General features: G+C 39.6%; 1 protein-coding gene across 7 annotated transcripts in view; it reads right to left on the minus strand.

Annotated features, from left to right (window-relative positions):
• Positions 1-19874, minus strand: part of TAF2 (TATA-box binding protein associated factor 2) — a 123445-nt gene that overhangs the window by 61112 nt on the left and 42459 nt on the right. For all 7 annotated transcript variants that reach the window (XM_060393983.1, XM_060393982.1, XM_060393980.1 and 4 more), the window contains exons 15-22: positions 19151-19216; positions 17586-17838; positions 15570-15710; positions 12897-13007; positions 9966-10159; positions 8830-8969; positions 4992-5061; positions 1810-1919 (exon numbers count right to left, since the gene is read on the minus strand). In XM_060393983.1, coding sequence (XP_060249966.1) covers positions 1810-1919; positions 4992-5061; positions 8830-8969; positions 9966-10159; positions 12897-13007; positions 15570-15710; positions 17586-17838; positions 19151-19216 — 1085 coding nt within the window. The remainder of the gene's footprint in view (positions 1-1809; positions 1920-4991; positions 5062-8829; positions 8970-9965; positions 10160-12896; positions 13008-15569; positions 15711-17585; positions 17839-19150; positions 19217-19874) is intronic.

Consider the following 19874-nt stretch of genomic DNA (forward strand, 5'->3'; position numbering starts at 1 on the left):
TTGAATTTGTAAATTGCTTTGGGTAGTATACTCATTTTCACTATATTGATTCTTCCAATCCATGAACATGGTATATTTCTCCATCTATTAGTGTCCTCTTTGATTTCTTTCATCAGTGTTTTATAGTTTTCTATATATAGGTCTTTAGTTTCTTTAGGTAGATATATTCCTAAGTATTTTATTCTTTTTGTTGCAATGGTGAATGGAATTGTTTCCTTAATTTCTTTTTCTACTTTCTCATTATGAAGTCAGGCTCTACTACAAAGCCACAGTCATCAAGACAGTATGGTACTGGCACAAAGACAGACATATAGATCAATGGAACAAAATAGAAAGCCCAGAGATAAATCCACACACATATGGACACCTTATCTTTGACAAAGGAGGCAAGAATATACAATGGAGTAAAGACAATCTCTTTAACAAGTGGTGCTGGGAAAACTGGTCAACCACTTGTAAAAGAATGAAACTAGATCACTTTCTAACACCGCACACAAAAATAAACTCAAAATGGATTAAAGATCTAAATGTAAGATCAGAAACTATAAAACTCCTAGAGGAGAACATAGGCAAAACACTCTCAGACATAAATCACAGCAGGATCCTCTATGATCCACCTCCCAGAATGCTGGAAATAAAAGCAAAAATAAACAAATGGGATCTAATTAAAATTAAAAGCTTCTGCACAACAAAGGAAAATATAAGCAAGGTGAAAAGACAGCCTTCTGAATGGGAGAAAATAATAGCAAATGAAGCAACTGACAAACAACTAATCTCAAAAATATACAAGCAACTTCTGCAGCTCAACTCCAGAAAAATAAACGACCCAATCAAAAAATGGGCCAAAGAACTAAATAGACATTTCTCCAAAGAAGACATACGGATGGCTAACAAACACATGAAAAGATGCTCAACATCACTCATTATTAGAGAAATGCAAATCAAAACCACAATGAGGTACCACTTCACACCAGTCAGAATGGCTGCGATCCAAAAATCTGCAAGCAGTAAATGCTGGAGAGGGTGTGGAGAAAAGGGAACCCTCCTACACTGTTGGTGGGAATGCAAACTAGTACAGCCACTATGGACAACAGTGTGGAGATTCCTTAAAAAATTGCAAATAGAACTGCCTTATGACCCAGCAATCCCACTGCTGGGCATACACACTGAGGAAACCAGAATTGAAAGAGACACATGTACCCCAATGTTCATCGCAGCACTGTTTATAATAGCCAGGACATGGAAACAACCTAGCTGTCCATCAGCAGATGAATGGATAAGAAAGCTGTGGTACATATACACAATGGAGTATTACTCAGCGGTTAAAAAGAATTCATTTGAATCAGTTCTGATGAGATGGATGAAACTGGAGCCGATTATACAGAGTGAAGTAAGCCAGAAAGAAAAACACCAATACAGTATACTAACACATATATATGGAATTTAGGAAGATGGCAATGACGACCCTGTATGCAAGACAGGGAAAGAGACACAGATGTGTATAACGGACTTTTGGACTCAGAGGGAGAGGGAGAGGGTGGGATGATTTGGGAGAATGACATTCTAACATGTATACTATCATGTGAATTGAATCGCCAGTCTATGTCTGACGCAGGATGCAGCATGCTTGGGGCTGGTGCATGGGGATGACCCAGAAAGATGTTATGGGGAGGGAGGTGGGAGGGGGGTTCATGTTTGGGAATGCATGTAAGAATTAAAGATTTTAAAATTTAAAAAATTAAAAAAAAATAAAAAAAAATAAAAAAAAATAAAAATAAAAAGCTTTTTTAAAAGCCACTGCTCTCTTACCAGAATTCATAAGTTTCCAAAGTTGATCTACCAAAGCTTCATTGCATAAGGGAGACTCCATGCTCTTAGTAAAGGGTGGGTTTTTAGTCAACATATTTAGAATTTTATGTCTGAAAGATAAAGAAAAATTAAATTTTTGCTAACCATGAAATAAAAACATTGGAAAACTATCTCGTTTCTCCATCTTATTTTATCCCCGCTCTTCTTAGACTAACAACCTTCTCAAACATTTAAAAGGAATTCAACAGCTTCAAGTTTTTTTCTACATACAGTTGTCACTACAGAGATAAAATCACTTTTCTTTAACATATGAATTAAGTTAAACATATATATGATTAGAAGGGGCAAATATATAATAATATATATAATATACATAACAACCACTTGCTTAACACATATTTAATTAACCATATACAAAGCATCATACTAAATGCTGTCCATACAGCGGCAAAAGATGACACAGTCTCTGTCTTCTTAAAATTTATGTTCCCATGGGGGAGACAGCAGGTTAAAAAAAAACTATAAAATTAACATTTATATACATGGGTAAAGGAACAACTGTAGGATTTTATGGACAAGTATTACTTGATGAACCTAACCTGGAGCAGGGAATCAAGAAGGTATCCTTATAGAAATGATGTTCAACTTAGCTCTAAAGAATAAAGGGGTAATTACAAGTAATTAGTTTCTTTTCCTCCAAATTTTAAGGTTTCAGCCCCCAAATTCTGCAGAGCTTTATCTAACTCTAGTGATCTATCTAAATCAGTAACCCTAATATATATAATAACATAGAATTTTTAATGTTAAAAGAGAGAAATTTTAAAAATCTGTATTTTTTAAAAGGATCAGTTCTTATTAAAGGCCATTTTACTATTAGGAGTTTAAAAATCAACCAAAAGCCATAAAAATAAAATGCTGTATTTGAGGCAGGAGAGATGAATGTCACTGATGTTAAGAGAGACAGAAATAGCAGAAATAGAAATGTTTGCCTATCTTTAAGACTAAGAATCCTATTCCATTAACAGCAGAACACAGCAGTTCTATATGATGGTTACTCTGTGAGTGTAAATAATAGAACAGATTGGAGGTTGTCAGAGGTGGGGGTGGTGGTGACACATGTGAACGGGGTCAAAGGGTACAAATCCCCACTTATCTTATGAAATAAGTCATGGGGGGATAATGTATAGTATGGTGACTGCAGTTAGTAACGACTGTGTTGCATATTTGAAAGATGCTAAGAGAACAGATCTTGAAAGTTCCTATAAGAAAAAATACTTGTAATTATATATGGTAATAGATGGTAACCAAACTTATGATGGTGATCATTTTTCAAAATACACGCACAGAGAATCGATATGCTATGCACCTGAAACTGCCACCTATGCCTCAGTAGAGACAGACAGGAAGGGAGGGAGGGGAGAGACGGTGACGGTGACAGGGATAAGGACGAAGTTTCCATTCAAAGTGTAAAAACCACAGAAAATACCGCGACTGATGTCCCAAGACACCAAACACCACATGTACAATACCGCTAATGTGGTGACACTCCTACCCTGTAATCATTCACTGCTATTAAAGCTTTTTAAAGATGTGCTGACCTTTTCAAACTGTAACTATGAGCTAGATGATATGAAGTAAAGCCTAAGAGGTTCCCTATTGGTGACATAAATAAACCATATTGATTATGAAGTAAACATGTCAAATATAATCATGAATATATCTTTAAACAGATTTTCAGTTCACAGTATAAATAAGTGCTCTCGAAACTTGAATATTAAAAGCTCCACAACATTTCAAAAGCAATCTGATTGTATAGTATCTAATTTAGAAATACAACTTCAAATATTATATAAAATGGCCTTCAAAACGCAGTTTTGAGATCTCAGAAGTGCCTTAATGTTAGTTCCTGATGTGCCTTGAAAACATAAATGAACACATGATAAGCTACGTTTATAATTTCTGTCCCTACTTGCTATCAGCAGCATCTTATAAACTTTCAAATGCATGAGTGCTACCAGAGAACAGATGAGGCTGGCTTCCTGCTGACTCTCTTTCATGTAAGAATGTACTTCAGAATGGGTGATTATGAGATTTTTATCCACATCAACCTGATCCTTCATATATATATATATCAATCCAAGGACAAATTATTTCATATACAATTCAGATCACAAATCAAGAACCATGAAATAAAAACAGCAAAACTGTACAAAGAATATTTTTTAATAAGCATTGCTTAAAAGATTGAAATACACAGGTGCCTTAACCAGGAACCTACTACAGCTAACCTGAAAGACCTGCTGCTCAAAGACCCCTCCGTTAGGAGCCGGAATCGCCTGCGCATGCCTCACGTCCAGACGGATTTCAGTAAGGTCAAAAGGCAGAGTGCACCTGTGTGCCTTTTCAGAAGAAAATGCCTGCCAGACGACGTGCAACCTGGAGCAGGGCGATGCTGCTGGGTCTATGTTCCTGTTTCTAGTTGGAACGGCTAAAATCTAACTTATTTTTCACCTTTCAAATTTCATTTTATGCAATTGAATTATTACAACAAAAGAACACAAATTTGAGTCTATTAGGTATCAAGAAAGGAAGACAGAAATAGTAAAAAGTTTTAATCCTGCTCAAATACACTATAAATATCCTACTTTGCAAAAGAAAGCAGCAGAAATGAACAAAATGAAAAGAATACAAAAATGAAAATAGTTACTAAGTCAGGACTGGAATTTTAATTTCCCTTATTTTCTAAATTTTTAACAATGGTGTATTACATTTTTTTATCTTAAATCCATTTATTAAAAACTAGGATTTTATTTGAGCAAGAAAAGGAACAAATGGGATACACCAAAACACTGCTCTTATTTACTTTTAAAATAGAGTGTATCAATTGATAAGGAGGTTTTATGATTTTTTTGATACATAAGGGATACCCCATGTGTATTAAAAAGGGTTACATAAGGTTTTCTTTAAATTACAATAGAAATCATGTGTAAAATTCAGGGAATTAACTTACTATATCTTTTAAAGTATCTTTCCAAAGGCAAACCAAATAGAAAACGACATGAGTACCAGGATAAGGTACGCCTATATTTTCAAAAACTAAGACTTAACTCCATGTCTAAGTTTCTGAAATTACTTACTTCATGATTTATAAAAACAAAATATTATAGCACAAAAAAACTAACCTTACATAGGGTACAGGGTCATTCTGAATCATGTTAAGTAGCCACTGTAATTCTTCGTAACTCCTGTCCACTGAAAATAAAACCAGGGAAATGTATGTTGTTAATTATAACAAATTAAACAAGTGGCAAACAAGGAGTCCACACTTACTACCTAGGCCTCTGTCTTAGGCAGATTTCTAATTAGAAATGAGGGATGCAGGCAATTTCTTACACTTTTACTGCAACGGGCTACTTTGCAAATTTTACAAGTATTGTGCTATCTATGCAGTCAAACATAAAAAACAGGACCAAGAGTGTATTTTCCACTTAGGCTCAAATCAATGGCCAATACAACTGCTGCTGCCCAAGTGGTTTCTTTCATTTAAGAGCAGCCTTAACTTTTCAGTACAACATAAAAAAACAGCTGTAAAACCAGTACTATAAGTATAATTAACTTTAACAAAATTCACTAGCTATTTCCATTTACCTTTTCAAAGAGTAGTATATCTATGATTTGAAAACCTTCATTTTCAGAATTTAATTTCTAATATTTTTCCATTCCTTTCCTCTTCTAGTGAATTGGATTTATGTTACACCTTTAAACATCTTTCAATTAAATCATACTTAAATATTAACATTCTACTTGATTTCAGGTAACGCTAATTAATGAAAACTTCCTCTTTATGAGACAGTGAGCATTATTTGAATACCTTGGCTGGGAATAATGGCCTATTTAGTGAATCTCAAAATTTCCAGATTTCACAAATTGGTAAAAGTCAAAATAAAACGGAAAACTGACATAGGATTAAATTTTTTTCTTGCTAAGAAATACATAAAAAACATTATCTTTACCAGCATTCTTTGAAAAAAAGGACATTTTAACCCTAGACAAAAAGGAAGAACAAACGCAGCCTCTGTTAAGCTGGGCAACATACGGGAGACGCTCACTGCATTGCTCTTTCCCGCTAGAATTCCTCCCGGGAAGCAGCGTTCCTATTGAAACCTACACCGAAATGTAAGGGTTGCCGATATTTTCTTCTACTTAATGTGTAAAATTTAAGCAATCCTCTCTTTACACAGTTAGATAAGAAATTACCATAACTTCTTTATTCCCCACATTTTAGTATAATCTGGAATTTTAGACTTCTATATTTCTTATATTTGCATATTATTTTTTAAGAACTATGTTTTGAAATTTGCATTAAATTTTACATGTTAACAAGAATTTAAGCTTAGCTCTTTGGTTTACAGGCACAGATGCCTGGCATTTCACTGGGAATTTCCTATCACACTCTCATCAGTCTTGAGTTATTATTCTGGCTCAGCTCCAGATCAGCTGAAAAGCATTTTGGGAAAAATCTTTCCAGCACTCCAAGGCATGCAGAACTTGCCCAGCCAGGGGTCAAGCCTGTGCCGCCTGCACCGAGGGCGCGAATGGGGGCCACGGGGCCACTGAAGCAGCCCAGGGACTCTGTTGCTAAACATGTTACATACAGGATACGGTCTTCCAGGCCTCCAAGGGTACACGAACAACAGTCTAGCAAAGCAGGGAGTCCCAGATCATAATTCTCCCTGGACGTTATGTTGGCCTGTGCTGTCTTTTGAATTCTTCACACTCTGAAGAATTTATAGGCTGCATTATTCTTTTACTTTGTACAATAAACAGGTTCTGACGCTTCTAGGAACAGTTCGAAATTTACAGACTTTTCCTTAATCTTAAAATTTTAAATTTCATCAGATTCTAGCTTAGGTCAGTCTCATTTACACTCTTTCAAAGTATCCTATTATTTCTTGGATATAATATATCCTATTATTTTCTTCCACCTATTCTTCATGACAATTAAAAAAAATATTTTATCTCCTTAACGTACTTTCCACTCTGTATTTTTGACAATGTTCTGAATATGTAATATTCCCTTATTCACTTTTTTCCTTCCTTTTTTTTCCAGCTTCATGAAGCCTTGTTTACCCCCCTCCTGAAGTCCCCATTTAACACCTATTCCCCCTCAGTATTTATTTATTGGCTGTGCTGGGTCCCTGCTGTGGCATGTGAGATCCAGCTTCCTGAGCAGGGATGGAAGCTAGGCCCCTGGGCTAGGAGCACGGGGTCTCAGCCTCTGGACCGAGGGGGAAGTCCCTGACTTGCCGGGAGCCAGCACGAGGAGTCCCGCCCGTGGCAAAGGTCATGAGATTAAGGGGCCCGACAGGCAAAGGCGAGTCGGGCCTTAAGGGAGCCTCACTGGATCTGCTCGAGCATCTGCCCCAAAACCAGAGTCTGCATGCTTTACTGTGTTATGCCTTCCACCAGCTCCTCTGACATTAACAGGGGGCTGTGCCCCACCACCTTTTTCTGGAAAAAGTTTATTTAGAGCTTTTATATAATAAGTCTCCTGGGCATAAAAAGAGTGCTTCAATCCAAAAACCCCTCTGATGGCTTTCTAGCCTGCCTGCCGAACTCTTACAGCTGTGCATGTGATTGTTTGCAGCCTCCTGACCGCAAGACGCACAGGAAGCTTAAAACATCCTAGGAATGTAGGGGCTTCCGAGGAGTCAAAATCATTAGAATAGGACTGATTAAGGGTTTCATTTGTTGAGCCAATACTTGCTGCCAAGTTTTATATCTTTTATTTGTAGATATAGTTGGTATACAGAAAAATAGGTAGTAGCCCTGGCATTAGCAACACTAGATCTTTGAGTTAAGTACTTTCTTTGTTATAACCCACTGCACCTTTGTTCTACAGGGATGTAACTTTATTTAGTGCTTTGAGGGTGATGCAGAGTAAAGAAAAAACACTTCAAGGGAAAATGAGTTTTCTGGTTGATAAACATTTATCTAGGAAAAGAGCCATAAAAATGTTAACAGGCCCCCTGGCCAGAAGATGATGTAAAACTACCTAAGACCTTCCGTATACGGGAAGGTATGCAAAAGGAAAGCCTGGTCTCAATAAGGGTCAGGACTGCTGCCCCTGCATGCATATTCCATTATTTCTGTATGTACAACTTGGGATATACAATATATAAGCTGCTTTTGAAAATAAAGTTGGGGGTCTGGCACCGATGCTTGGCTCCCCCATGTCGTCCTTTTCTCCCTTTTCTGGCTGAATTCCCCTCTGGAGGGTGGAGGCTCACCGTGTCTACTTACTTGTCCTGGCTTCTAAGACCCACGTGAGAGGGAGCCCAAGGCGGGGCACCCTCCACTATTCAAGCGGGTGCCGGTGGCCTGCGTAGGTGGTGCAAACTCCTTGTCCTGGAGTTTTATCGGTTTTCCACGTAAACCAAGTTATTCAGCCTCTTTTCTCCACTTATTTTCCTACTACACTATTTCCTTCTAATCTCCCTCCATATCTTTAATTAAGCAATTAATTCCTCAGACGCTGACGCCGTCTCCGCTTCGAATTACCCTGGATCCACCGGGGCTGGACCCCAGTACCGACTGTCGGCTTCCCTTCGACTTTTGCAGAGAAAACTCCTGGCACGTACAGAATGTTTTCTTGAATCCTTATGTAATCAGAGATTTCTTCCAAGATATCTTGAAATGACATGCTGATTAAGGCTACAGAATGATGCACAGACTTTTCAGAAAGACCAAAGGTATCTATTTTATTCTACCTATTTTATGCCATCCAGCCATCTCATCCTCTGTCGATTTAATATCTATTTTAAATTTTACCTATTTTATTCTTTTCTCCCATTTACAAGTTCTTATATGAATTCTATATTTACCAAAAATTCTAAATCAGTGACTTAATTAAAAATCAAGGTATCTGTATGCACATACTATGAAAATCCTAACGACTAAATAATAAATGGTAAACCATTCTTTCTAAAATGATATAAGCATACATTTCTGAAGCATTACCTTTAGTGTAATCAACCACCGCTTCCAAAGCTGCTATTCTGATGTCCACAAAGTGGCCATACTCTGCGTAAGATCTGAAGAGAGACGGGTCACTGGGCACATGCCCGTTCTTCTGAAGCACTCGTATGGCTCTCAGACAGCTGGGAGAATAGCGTTTATAGTTAGACACTTTTGTTACAGTACTTTGAATTAAACTTATTTCCTAGGAATTTAAAATAATCTATAATAATAAACTGAAAAACTGATGTAATCTGAATCCTCTTTTTAATTTCTGAACACTCAGCTTTTATAATCACCTTAAAAAACTCTACCTTGTAGCTCAGTTGGTAAAGAATCCGTCTGCAATGCAGGAGGCCCGGGTTCAATCCCTGGGTTGGGAAGATCCCCTGGAGAAGGAAATGGCAACCCACTCCAGTATCCTTGCCTGGAAAATCTCAAGGACAGAGGAGCCTGGTGGGCTGCAGTCCATGGGGTCGCAAAGAGTCGGGCACGACTGAGCAACTAACACTTAGTTACTAACACTTAAAAAAGTATTAAAGCACATTTCAAAACTTTGGAAATCCAATTTCAGGTATCATTATAACAGGAACACACTACAGCAAAATGTATTTAGCATGAAATATGACTTAAAGTACTCTTTCTAAAAGTTTTAGTGATACAAATATAGTTTATTCACTAACATATATGGAAAGCTAAGACTATTCATATTGCTAAATCAGTAAATCAACAATTTTTTTTAGCAAACTCCTAATGAAATAGATAAAACCTGTTGATAGTCATGCTACAAAAAATTTGAGAGAAGCAAAAAATCTTAAAAGAAGCCTAACAATAGAGGGATGTTTAAACTATATCCAATGGGGTAAAAGCTTATGCAGATATCAAATACAATGCTTATGAGTAATTTCTGATGACACGAGGAAACATTCATGACGTAAGTAGAATATAAAAATTATATAAATATGTCATAAATTAAAAATTGATATAGTTATCACAGGAAAAAATTTAGAAGACCTTCTCCAAAAGAGTAATAATTTACCATGGATGGTAGACTCATATAAGATTTTTTTTATGAAAATAAATTTCTCTAATTATAAAAGCAAGTAACTTCAAGAAGCAGATATGAAGAATCATTATACCTGACGGTGATGGTGTGCCTGTAACTTGGAAGAAGTTTTTCCATGTTCAAAAACCTAGTGATTTCTTCAAGAATGAGTCGCACGTCCGGATTTAAGTTATCCAAAGTTCGGACTTCATTATTCACGCTGACTGCAGGCGTAACAGAGTTGGCAAGGGCATCAATCATCTCTGCGCGATAATAGTTATCTGAAAACTAAACCGAGGAACAGTTACCAGACAACGATAAACTTACACTGCTCTTAAAAAGTGAATGGAATAAAACATAGTAACTTTAAAAACACAATTTATCTGCAAAGACAAGCAAGTTTTCAGGTAAGTATTCAACACTGTCCTTTGGCATAGAGTCACACATCGGAAAAAAGAGTTAAAGAGACTTACTTAATAGTAACATACTAGCTACTAGGACATGGAACAACAGACTGGTTCCAAATAGGACAAGGAGTACGTCAAGGCTGTATATTGTCACCCTGCTTATTTAACTTATATGCAGAGTACATCATGAGAAACGCTGGACTGGAAGAAACACAAGCTGGAATCAAGATTGCCGGGAGAAATATCAATAACCTCAGATATGCAGATGACACCACCCTTATGGCACAAAGTGAAGAGGAACTAAAAAGCCTCTTGATGAAAGTGAAAGAGGAGAGTGAAAAAGTTGGCTTAAAGCTCAACATGCAGAAAACTATGATCATGGCATCTGGTCCCATCACTTCATGGCAAATAGATGGGGAAACAGTGGAAACAGTGTCAGATTTTTTTGGGGGGGGCTCCAAAATCACTGCAGATGGTGACTGCAGCCATGAAATTAAAAGACGCTTACTCCTTGGAAGAAAAGTTATGACCAATCTAGATAGCATATTCAAAAACAGAGACATTACTTTGCCGACAAAGGTCCATCTAATCAAGGCTATGGTTTTTCCAGTGGTCATGCATGGATGTGAGAGTTGGACCATAAAGAAAGCTGAGGGCCGAAGAATTGATGCTCTTGAACTGTGGTGTTGGAGAAGACTCTTGAGAGTCTCTTGGACTGCAAGGAGATCCAACCAGTCCAGACTAAAGGAGATTAGTCCTGGGTGTTCACTGGAAGGACTGATGTTGAAGCTGAAACTCCAATACTTTGGCCATCTCATGCGAAGAGCTGACTCACTGGAAAAGACCCTCATGCTGGGAAAGATTGAGGGCAGGAGGAGAAGGGGACGACAGAGGATGAGATGGCTCGATGGCATCACCGACTCCATGGACATGGGTTTGGGTGGACTCCAGGAGCTGCTGATGGACAGGGAGGCCTGGTGTGCTGCGGTTTCATGGGGTCGCAAAGAGTCGGACATGACTGAGCGACTGAAGAACTGAACTGAAGACACTAGCTTATTGACTACATGTAAGGCACTCTCATAGTGATCTAGCCAGATACGTCCAAAAAGAAGACTGCAGTTCACAAATTCTGCTGTTAATACAGAGTTCTGAATCAGCTATTTCTGTGTTCCACTCTCATCTAAGACATCTAACCAAGGGTCACCAGATTTCTGCAGAAAGCATCAACATAAAGAGAGACCAGAACAAAGGGGGGAAAGCAGCTTGGAGGAAATAAGAGTATGCAAAGAAAAGAAAACCAGTAGAGGGAAAAAAATTCAAAAGTTATCATTAACACAGTCTGAGAAATAACCAATGATATGACTTCCAACAGCATAATACATGTTTAAGAGAAAGAAATATGCAGGGAATCAGAATCAAAATCAAACTGGAACATAAAATGCAAAAATAAAAATCTCAAAATTTTGAGCAAAAAAGTTAAAAAATAGGGAAGAAAGCACAAGGAAGCTGGAGGGCTGGTGTAGAAGACAACAGGAGTTGTAGCAAAAGAAGCAGAGAAAATGGAGGAAACTATCCCCCAAAATGAACAAAAATTTCTAAATCCATATCCCAGGCAATTCCCAGAAGACTAATTTAATTGAAAGCAATTTAGGTTGGCTTGATTTAAACTCAGCAAATCAGATGTACTGGCCTAGAAATTTGAACATGGAGCAAGCAAATTAATTCTATCAGCAGGGTCATTTGCATTCAGAGATTACTTAAATGATGTCTGTAAGCTCTCTGCAAGAATATCTGTAGTGCCGCTGTCACTGTGGAAGAGACCTGTGTGCTCATCCCTCCCCTCTGGCAGGAACAGGCCTAGCTGTGGGCTTGCTGGACCCCATCAGGGCGGAGCCTCGCGGGCCCAGAATCAGACTGTCGCGCTCACAGCGGCTCTTTCAGCCTTTGTTTGGCTCTGGCCGCCTGTGCAGCACGCCGGCTCTTAGTCCCCAGCCAGGTTCTGAGCATGCACCCCGGCAGCTGGACTGTGGAGCCGTGACCACCGGACCTCCAGGGAAGTCCCAGATATCTGTCTCCTTTAAAGGGAATGCGAGACGGCAACTACCATGCCTTCCCTTTCTATTTAACGTGGTATACTGCCTGGCATAGCATATATTCTCAAAAACACTTGCCGGTTGTTAGGATGATAATGAGTAAGGTGAAGTAACGTCTGAAGCACGGCATTCAATAGCTATTTAGTGAACTGTGAATAAAACACACATTATAGCTAAAAAAAAGAGTCAAATTCATCAATGAACAAGTGATCCAAGAGGAGCTGTTTTCTGACAGAAGAAAAAAGGAGTAAGAATGAAACTGGGCTGTCAGATTCACCAAGACAGAGGCCAGCTGAGTTCCCGGAATCCAATGTGCTGCTCTCCACACTGTAACAGGTATGAGGAACATTTAAAAATCAACTAATCTTGGTTTCCAGATATCTGGTTATTATAATAAATCATATTTGTATGTTTCTCTCTCTAGAAATTTCAAGTCCCATGGACACAACAATGATTTCACAGTCTAAATATTTCTTTGAAAACAAAGTATCACTGGCTAGTTTTATTAATATTAAAGTAACATACCTTATTTTTTCTGTTGTCATTGTACTTGATTAAGTCTAAAATAAACGTTAAGACTTCTTTGGGACAAAGGTTGTGAACATCTCTCAATAAGGCCATTGCAACTGGCATAGTCTACAAAAAAAAAGTCGTTTTCAATTTTCATCACTATAATTCAATGCAGTGCACGCTGAAAAAGGGTTGCCCTGGGGCTGACACAGTATCTGGGGGGAGTTCAGGCGTCCAGCCCCCCGGCTCCTACCCCTCCCACAGGAACAGGCCTCAAAGGCTCTAGCAGAAGAGCTAAGCAGGAACCTCAGGGGGGAGCTGCAGAGCTGGAGGCCCTGGGCAGCCCACCTGCTGGGAGAGGGACACGTCATGCACACCCAGCTCTGTGATTCACAGAGGAAAAGGGATGTATGGGCTTCAGCATTAGACAGACCCTATCGAGCCTGCACTGCACTGCCGTCTACGGCGGGTTATCCCCGCTAGCTGCTCACTGAGCACGGCTGTCAGGGCTAACCGGCACAGTGGCTAGAGGCAGAGGGCACACAGGAGAACTCAGCTACTGGTCTCGAGACACAGACTCTCCAGTACCATCTTTCTCAGCCTAAGGAAAAATGGTAGATTACCTGAAATCGAACTTTCCCCTTTTCAAATGTTCACAGACAGCTTTTCTAAGGAGGTGGAAGCCTGACCCACGGAGGTAACCTCTACCAGAACAGCAGCAGAGCAAAGCTATTCCAACTCAAGTAGAACCACAGACAGTGGGCATCACAATCCCCAGTACAGAGACTGGGACCGTTCTCTCTTCTGATTAAAGTAGCCATACCCTCTAAACTGGTGGACGGAAGCAGCGTGGCTCCTTTGCTAGGCTGAAGGAGCAGAAGCAATGGGATGCTCAGTGCTACAACAGGCGTTACCAACGTGGGAAGAACTGAGGGGAAGATGCGGCTTCACAGAGACGGGACTCACATCTAAGCACGAGCCTTCATTCTTTTTTCTGGCACTACAAGTATTATGCGAAAGGTGAACTGGTCTGAAAGCACTGGCTTCTCCAATTTCTCTGACTGCAAACCACACTAAGAAATATGTTTACATCCCAACTGAACACACACATACACACACACACAGTCACATATACAAACTAAAAAATAAAACCAAAACAACTTAGACCTACCCTTATTACACGTGATGCACTCTGATACTGCCTATTGCTTTATTTAAAAACAAAAACAAAAAAGCTTGCAAATAGATTTCATGACTGCCTGACTAATGGGTCTCAACTCTCACTCTGCACACTGGCCCAAGGCCCATGGACGAACAAGGGCACAGCGAAGGGGACGTGCTTGGCAGGCTCGGAAGTTAACCTGCTTCCAGGCCATACGTTAGTGGAGCGGCAGTACACAGAGAGCTGAGCAACACGTTCGAGGACTATAAGAGGCTCAGCTATTAAAAATAACAGAACGCCTCAGACTCCCTTGATCACATCAACATTGGCTTTCCTCAAGCCCAGGTCTCCTGCGTCTGCTCTGCTGAGGACGCCCTCTACAGCTGTGCCATGCCTTCCACTCTCGACGTGGGTCTCAGCGTGCTGGGCAACCCTTCCACATTCCCCTCCTTCACACACACACCGCACCCTGCTTCACACCCCCTCAACACCTACCACTTCACTTAGTCTGGCTTCTACCTGCCTCAGGAAATGGAATGTTTCCATCTTTTCGAACATTAGTCTTTCCGCGATGTCCTGCCCACTCCTACCACCAGGATCTGCTGTCTTGTCTTCTCCGTGTTTACTTGCTTCCACGTGAACATCTCCTCTCTCCTCCACTGGCTCTCTTCTCTGTGCCAAACAGGCCTCAAGCTTTTCTCCTTCTACACAAAACCTGAAATGCCCTTTCTCAGCCTTGCTTCATCCTTAACGTGTCTCCTTTTCTCATGCTCTTCAGCTTTACTCCTTCTAGTTCAATCCAGTTAATCTAATCTCTGCATTCCTTATTATTAAGTTACTCAAAATATTCTACAAGTGATTTCCAAGTTGCCCAAACACTGACCACCCTGCCAATCCCACACTGCTTCCTAAAACAGTGACTGCATCACACCACCACTTGTTAAATTACCATTTATAAACAACTTACTCTGTGATAAAAATATAGTGTAAAACTCTTCACATGCTTGATATTATTTAATTCTAAAAAAGATAAACTTTACAATTGACTAAACCAAGGCTTAGAGTTAAAAGACTTGTCCTCTTGCAAACTGCTAGTAAGCAGCAGAGCCGGGGCTAGCCTGGAGCCGCGTGCCGCATGCCGCATGGTCTCAGGCCCAGAAGCATCAGAGGGACTCGCGTGCGCCTCCATCCCCCAGGGACCCAACCGAACAGTCGAAGCATCCATTTCCCACGTACACCTCCATCCTCCAGGGAATCTTGTGCCTCCATCCCCCAGGGACCCAACCAAAGAGTCACACTACCCATTTCTATTGACTTCAGTATTAATGTGGACAATGAGTCACTTGCACACAGTTCATAAAACCAAAGAATAATCAAAACTTTGGAAAGTATTTCAGAAGCAAAAAGAGAAAAAAGACAAAATATTTGTAAGAAAGTAAATAATATTTGAAGAGTCCCCAAGGTAAATGAATATATACTGATATTGGCATAAAATAATTATAAGAAAACCAGAAGGGAAACTGTACCTTCTGTAGAAAGTAGCTTTGAAAGCTCATAAAGTTGTTTGTTTTCACAATGTTTGGACAAGTTTTACAACAAAACATCCTAGTAAAGAGTGACTTCATAGCTGGTGGTCCTGTCCATGTGCTCACCATTGAATTTGCAATCTGCAAATAATTAGAAAATAGAATAATTTCTGTCACCACAGCAAATGTATTTTTAAATAAATAAAACAGCTTTCTGAAAGTTATCAATATATTGGATTCATTTCCAAGGATTTCAATTCTTAAAACTTTAATATATTTCAGCGTTTCACTATCATTTCCAAGAAAATATATAAACTCCCCCCTCCTAAAATTCTATGTATGCATAGTAACTATTTTCTACTAGTTAATCTCTAAATTGGAGCATTCTTTTTATGTTTTAAGAAATCTTATTTGCAAAGACGTCTAAGTTTATCCATGCAGGCAGATGAGCTCTAATATTTTAACTTTATCAGGTAGAAAGGTCACCATGGACTTTAAATGAGGCATTTAACTCTACGCTAATTGAAAAATAAGGCAAATAGAGTCTTACCGATTAAGTCTGTAAGAACACATTGCAAAGAAAATACACTTTGTTGTTGATACTTTGAAAGTGAAAGTTGCTCAGCTGTGTCCAACTCTTTGTGACCCCATGGACTGCAGCCCGCCAGGCTCCTCTGTCCATGGAATTCTCCAGGCCAGAATACTGGAGTGGGTAGCCTTATCCTTCTCCAGGGGATCATCCCAACCTAGGGACTGAACCTAGGTCTCCCGCATTACAGGCGGATTCTTTACCATCTGAGCCACCAAGAGAGCTAATTTAAGCATGTATAAAAACCATAGCTGAAAAGAATGAAATTATAATTAACTTTAACAGAGGCAATAATTTTACGGATTTGCTAAGGATTTACGGAGAAGGCAATGGCACCCCACTCCAGTACTCTTGCCTGGAAAATCCCATGGACGGAGGAGCCTGGTAGGCTGCAGTCCATGGGGTCACGAAGAGTCGGACATGACTGAGCGACTTCATTTTCCCTTTTCACTTTCATGCACTGGAGAAGGAAATGGCAACCCACTCTGGTGTTCTTGCCTGGAGAATCCCAGGGATGGGGAGCCTGGTGGGCTGCCATCTATGGGTTCACACAGAGTCGGACATGACTGAAGCAGCTTAGCAGCAGCAGCTAAGGATTTAGCCTGCGAGAATCACAACAACTTTACAGAAGCAATAAAATTACACCCTCAGCAGGTGATTATCCAAGAAAAGCACATTTTCCCTTACATATCTGAGTAGATAAAGCAGTCTAACTGCTATTTACCATTAAAGGTGAAACAAATATAAATCATTATAATCTGCTGAAATACTGGACAAGTGGATATAGCAGTGAGGAGAGCAAGATAGTAAATACATGGGAATGAACTTATCATCAACATGTTTTTAAAGGCCTGGAACCCAGTATTTTTGGTCAAATATCTGTTAGCGCTTTTTGATTTTCATTTGTTCTATCGTCAAATGTTTCTTTTCTCTTTTTTTGGTATCTAAAGAAAAATATTTACTTTTCTTAATAAATTAACTTTTGTACAATGTTAAATGATAGAATCTATCATTTTAAATTCTATATCCCTATACTGAATACTAAGCCCTAACCAACAAGAAATCACCACCACAGTGGGAAAAATGAATGAATGAATGAATTCCATGTACCATAAGGTAAAACATCCCTCACACCAAGGAACTGCTTACAGTCTCTGCTTTAATAACGTGCGCGGCAATTCAGTAAAACGGGGAAAATTCTCTTTGGTTTTAAAACCTGGTTTTCAGTTTGACAGGCACAAGCCGTGAGGGCACGACTTATTTTCAGGTCAGAACATGCTCTTTCAAATCAGCCTTGTTAAAAGAATGTGGCAAGGGAGACCAGTCCCAGCCAGGGAGACGGAAGGCCGCGGCCAGTCGGGCGGCTCTCCCGGCTGTTTCTCAGCGCGCGGGCCGCCTCGCGCCCTCTCCCCTGCGCGAGGCCTCACCTTTGCGAGGCAGAAGCAGGCGGCCATGCGCACGCGGTAGAAGCACTGCTCCTGCTCCAGGACGTCGGTGAGCGCGAGCCGGGACGCGGGGGTGGGGAAGCGCTCCAGGGCCGCGATGGCCTCCTGCTGCGCCACCACGTCCCGCTCGTAGCGGAGCTGGTACTGCCACATGAAGTCCGCCTGCTCCGAGTCCGCCCGCCGCAGCACCGCCATGTCCGGGTCTATCCGGATCCACAGCAGCGGGGAGTCGGCGCTGGAAGCAGAGAGCAGGCGCGTTTCCCTCTTTCCCACTTCACATGTTTACAAAGCAAACACACAGCACTTATTAACCAGACTTCCTTCTCCATGCAGTATTCAAAGCTGCCTGGAGTTTTACTATATTTGTTGTTTTTAAAAAATAAATCACACCGACAACTTTCCCATTATATTTAGTATGTCTAACCTATATCAATCTTGCTGAAACAGGAAAATCCACCTGAAAATAATAATTTGGGGACTTCATTAGTGATTACACAGTGTGCAAAGGGAAAATGGGACCAAAATTCTTCCTTTCCTAAAGCTTAACACTTGACAGTGGTTACAAGTGCCACTCTTTACTAGAAAGCAATCTGTGACTAAAGTTACTTCTTATTAACTTACTAAGTTAACCTGTCCCACTGGCTTTCAATATTTTTAAAGAATGCTAGTCTCATGATCATTATCAAATAGAAAGTCTTGAAATCATCGTTCAGAGGCACGGCACAAATTTATCCTCAGGTAGTTCTCAAAGTCTCAAACACAGTTTTTAAAAATCTAGTCTCTTTTAACAAAAGAAGAGCACTTGAAATATCAATACAATTCAACAAATACTACTGGGTACTTAATATAGGTGAGATACTTGAAAAGATTATATAAGCTGTGTAATAAATAGCAGTGATATCTGATACCCAAGTTAGTAAACAGTTACAGATATTTTCTATTTTTATAAAGTATTAGTATTTTTATAAAACACACAGGCGTTAAAAATGCACACAGGCACAATATGCAGAGGCAAAACACAATCTGAGCTGCATTATATTTAAAGATAAAACCTGTCAATCAGTAAATATCACCACAAAACACTCAGAATGATATTTAAATTGCTTTTTGCAAAGATAGGCAGCCTCAAAGTGCCCTGAGGCTCTGTCCAAAGACAAAGAAAACTAGTATTATCTGAGAGTTCACCGGAAATGCAAGCTGTCAGGACTCACAAGTGAAATGCTGGATCAGAAACCAAATTCTAAGGAGATCCCCAAGTACTGTACATGCACTTCCGCTTGAGAAGCACTGCTCCAGAGACCATCCGGGAAGCAGGAAAGCTAATGCAAGGCTATTTCCTCTGACTTTTATCGGGGCCAGGCTAGACTTACTTTTCTCTCTTTGATTAGTTATAATTTCATGTTCGATCTGTTATCAACGTAAAGTTTCTTTTGCCTTTTGAAAGTTTTAAAAGCACTAATTTCAGGACATTCACATTTAGATGTAAGCTACACGACAAATGAGGATGCAGAAAATGCTGCATCTTTCAATTTAAGTAACTAACTTACTCCATTGCAGAGAGATCCATGTCAACTTCTTCACCGTTCATCAGTGGGATTTTTTTCTTCTTATTCCTACATTTAACAAAAAGTAAATTAGAAAATTCTGACATTCCCAATTTTGACAAGAGAGAAAGAGCAGCTGAAGTTCAAATTAAGAACTGCATATAGTGTTGAAAGATATTCTAAGGAGGAAGAGAGGGAAAACATCATGGAATTTAAAGATAACAAAACCTATCTACTTTGAAACTTAAGAGAATGAAGTAAATGATATTAAAAGGTCTTCCTGATCAATGCTTAACAAAAGTCAGAAATATCTAATTAAATGTCAACTTAAAACATATACATATTTCTAAGAACTGGTACCTGGAAATTTTATACAAGAAGATAAGAGATCTACCAATAAGGAAATGCTTTGTTAAAAAAAACAACACAGGCCTGAAATGAGCAACGAAGAATTCTCCACATGTGCCGTACATGCAAGGTGCTGTCCTATATGAAATGGAGATGCTGACTGCAAAATGTCCTCACAGTATGAACTGACGCGCATAACTAATTAATATGCACAAGCTTTATGATGAGCCAAAGCAAAAGCAACTGCCTCCGTGCAAATCTCTCCTGAATAATTCAATCTTCTGGACACCACACTAGATACATGGTCACACGGGGACAAACACAAGCGGGGAGAGAGAGCACAGCCTTCCTGCTCCTGCCGAACAATAAGCAGAGGGCA

Source organism: Ovis aries, chromosome 9 (genome assembly GCF_016772045.2).
Source record: "Ovis aries strain OAR_USU_Benz2616 breed Rambouillet chromosome 9, ARS-UI_Ramb_v3.0, whole genome shotgun sequence".
In the NCBI taxonomy this organism is placed as follows: Eukaryota; Metazoa; Chordata; class Mammalia; order Artiodactyla; family Bovidae; genus Ovis; species Ovis aries.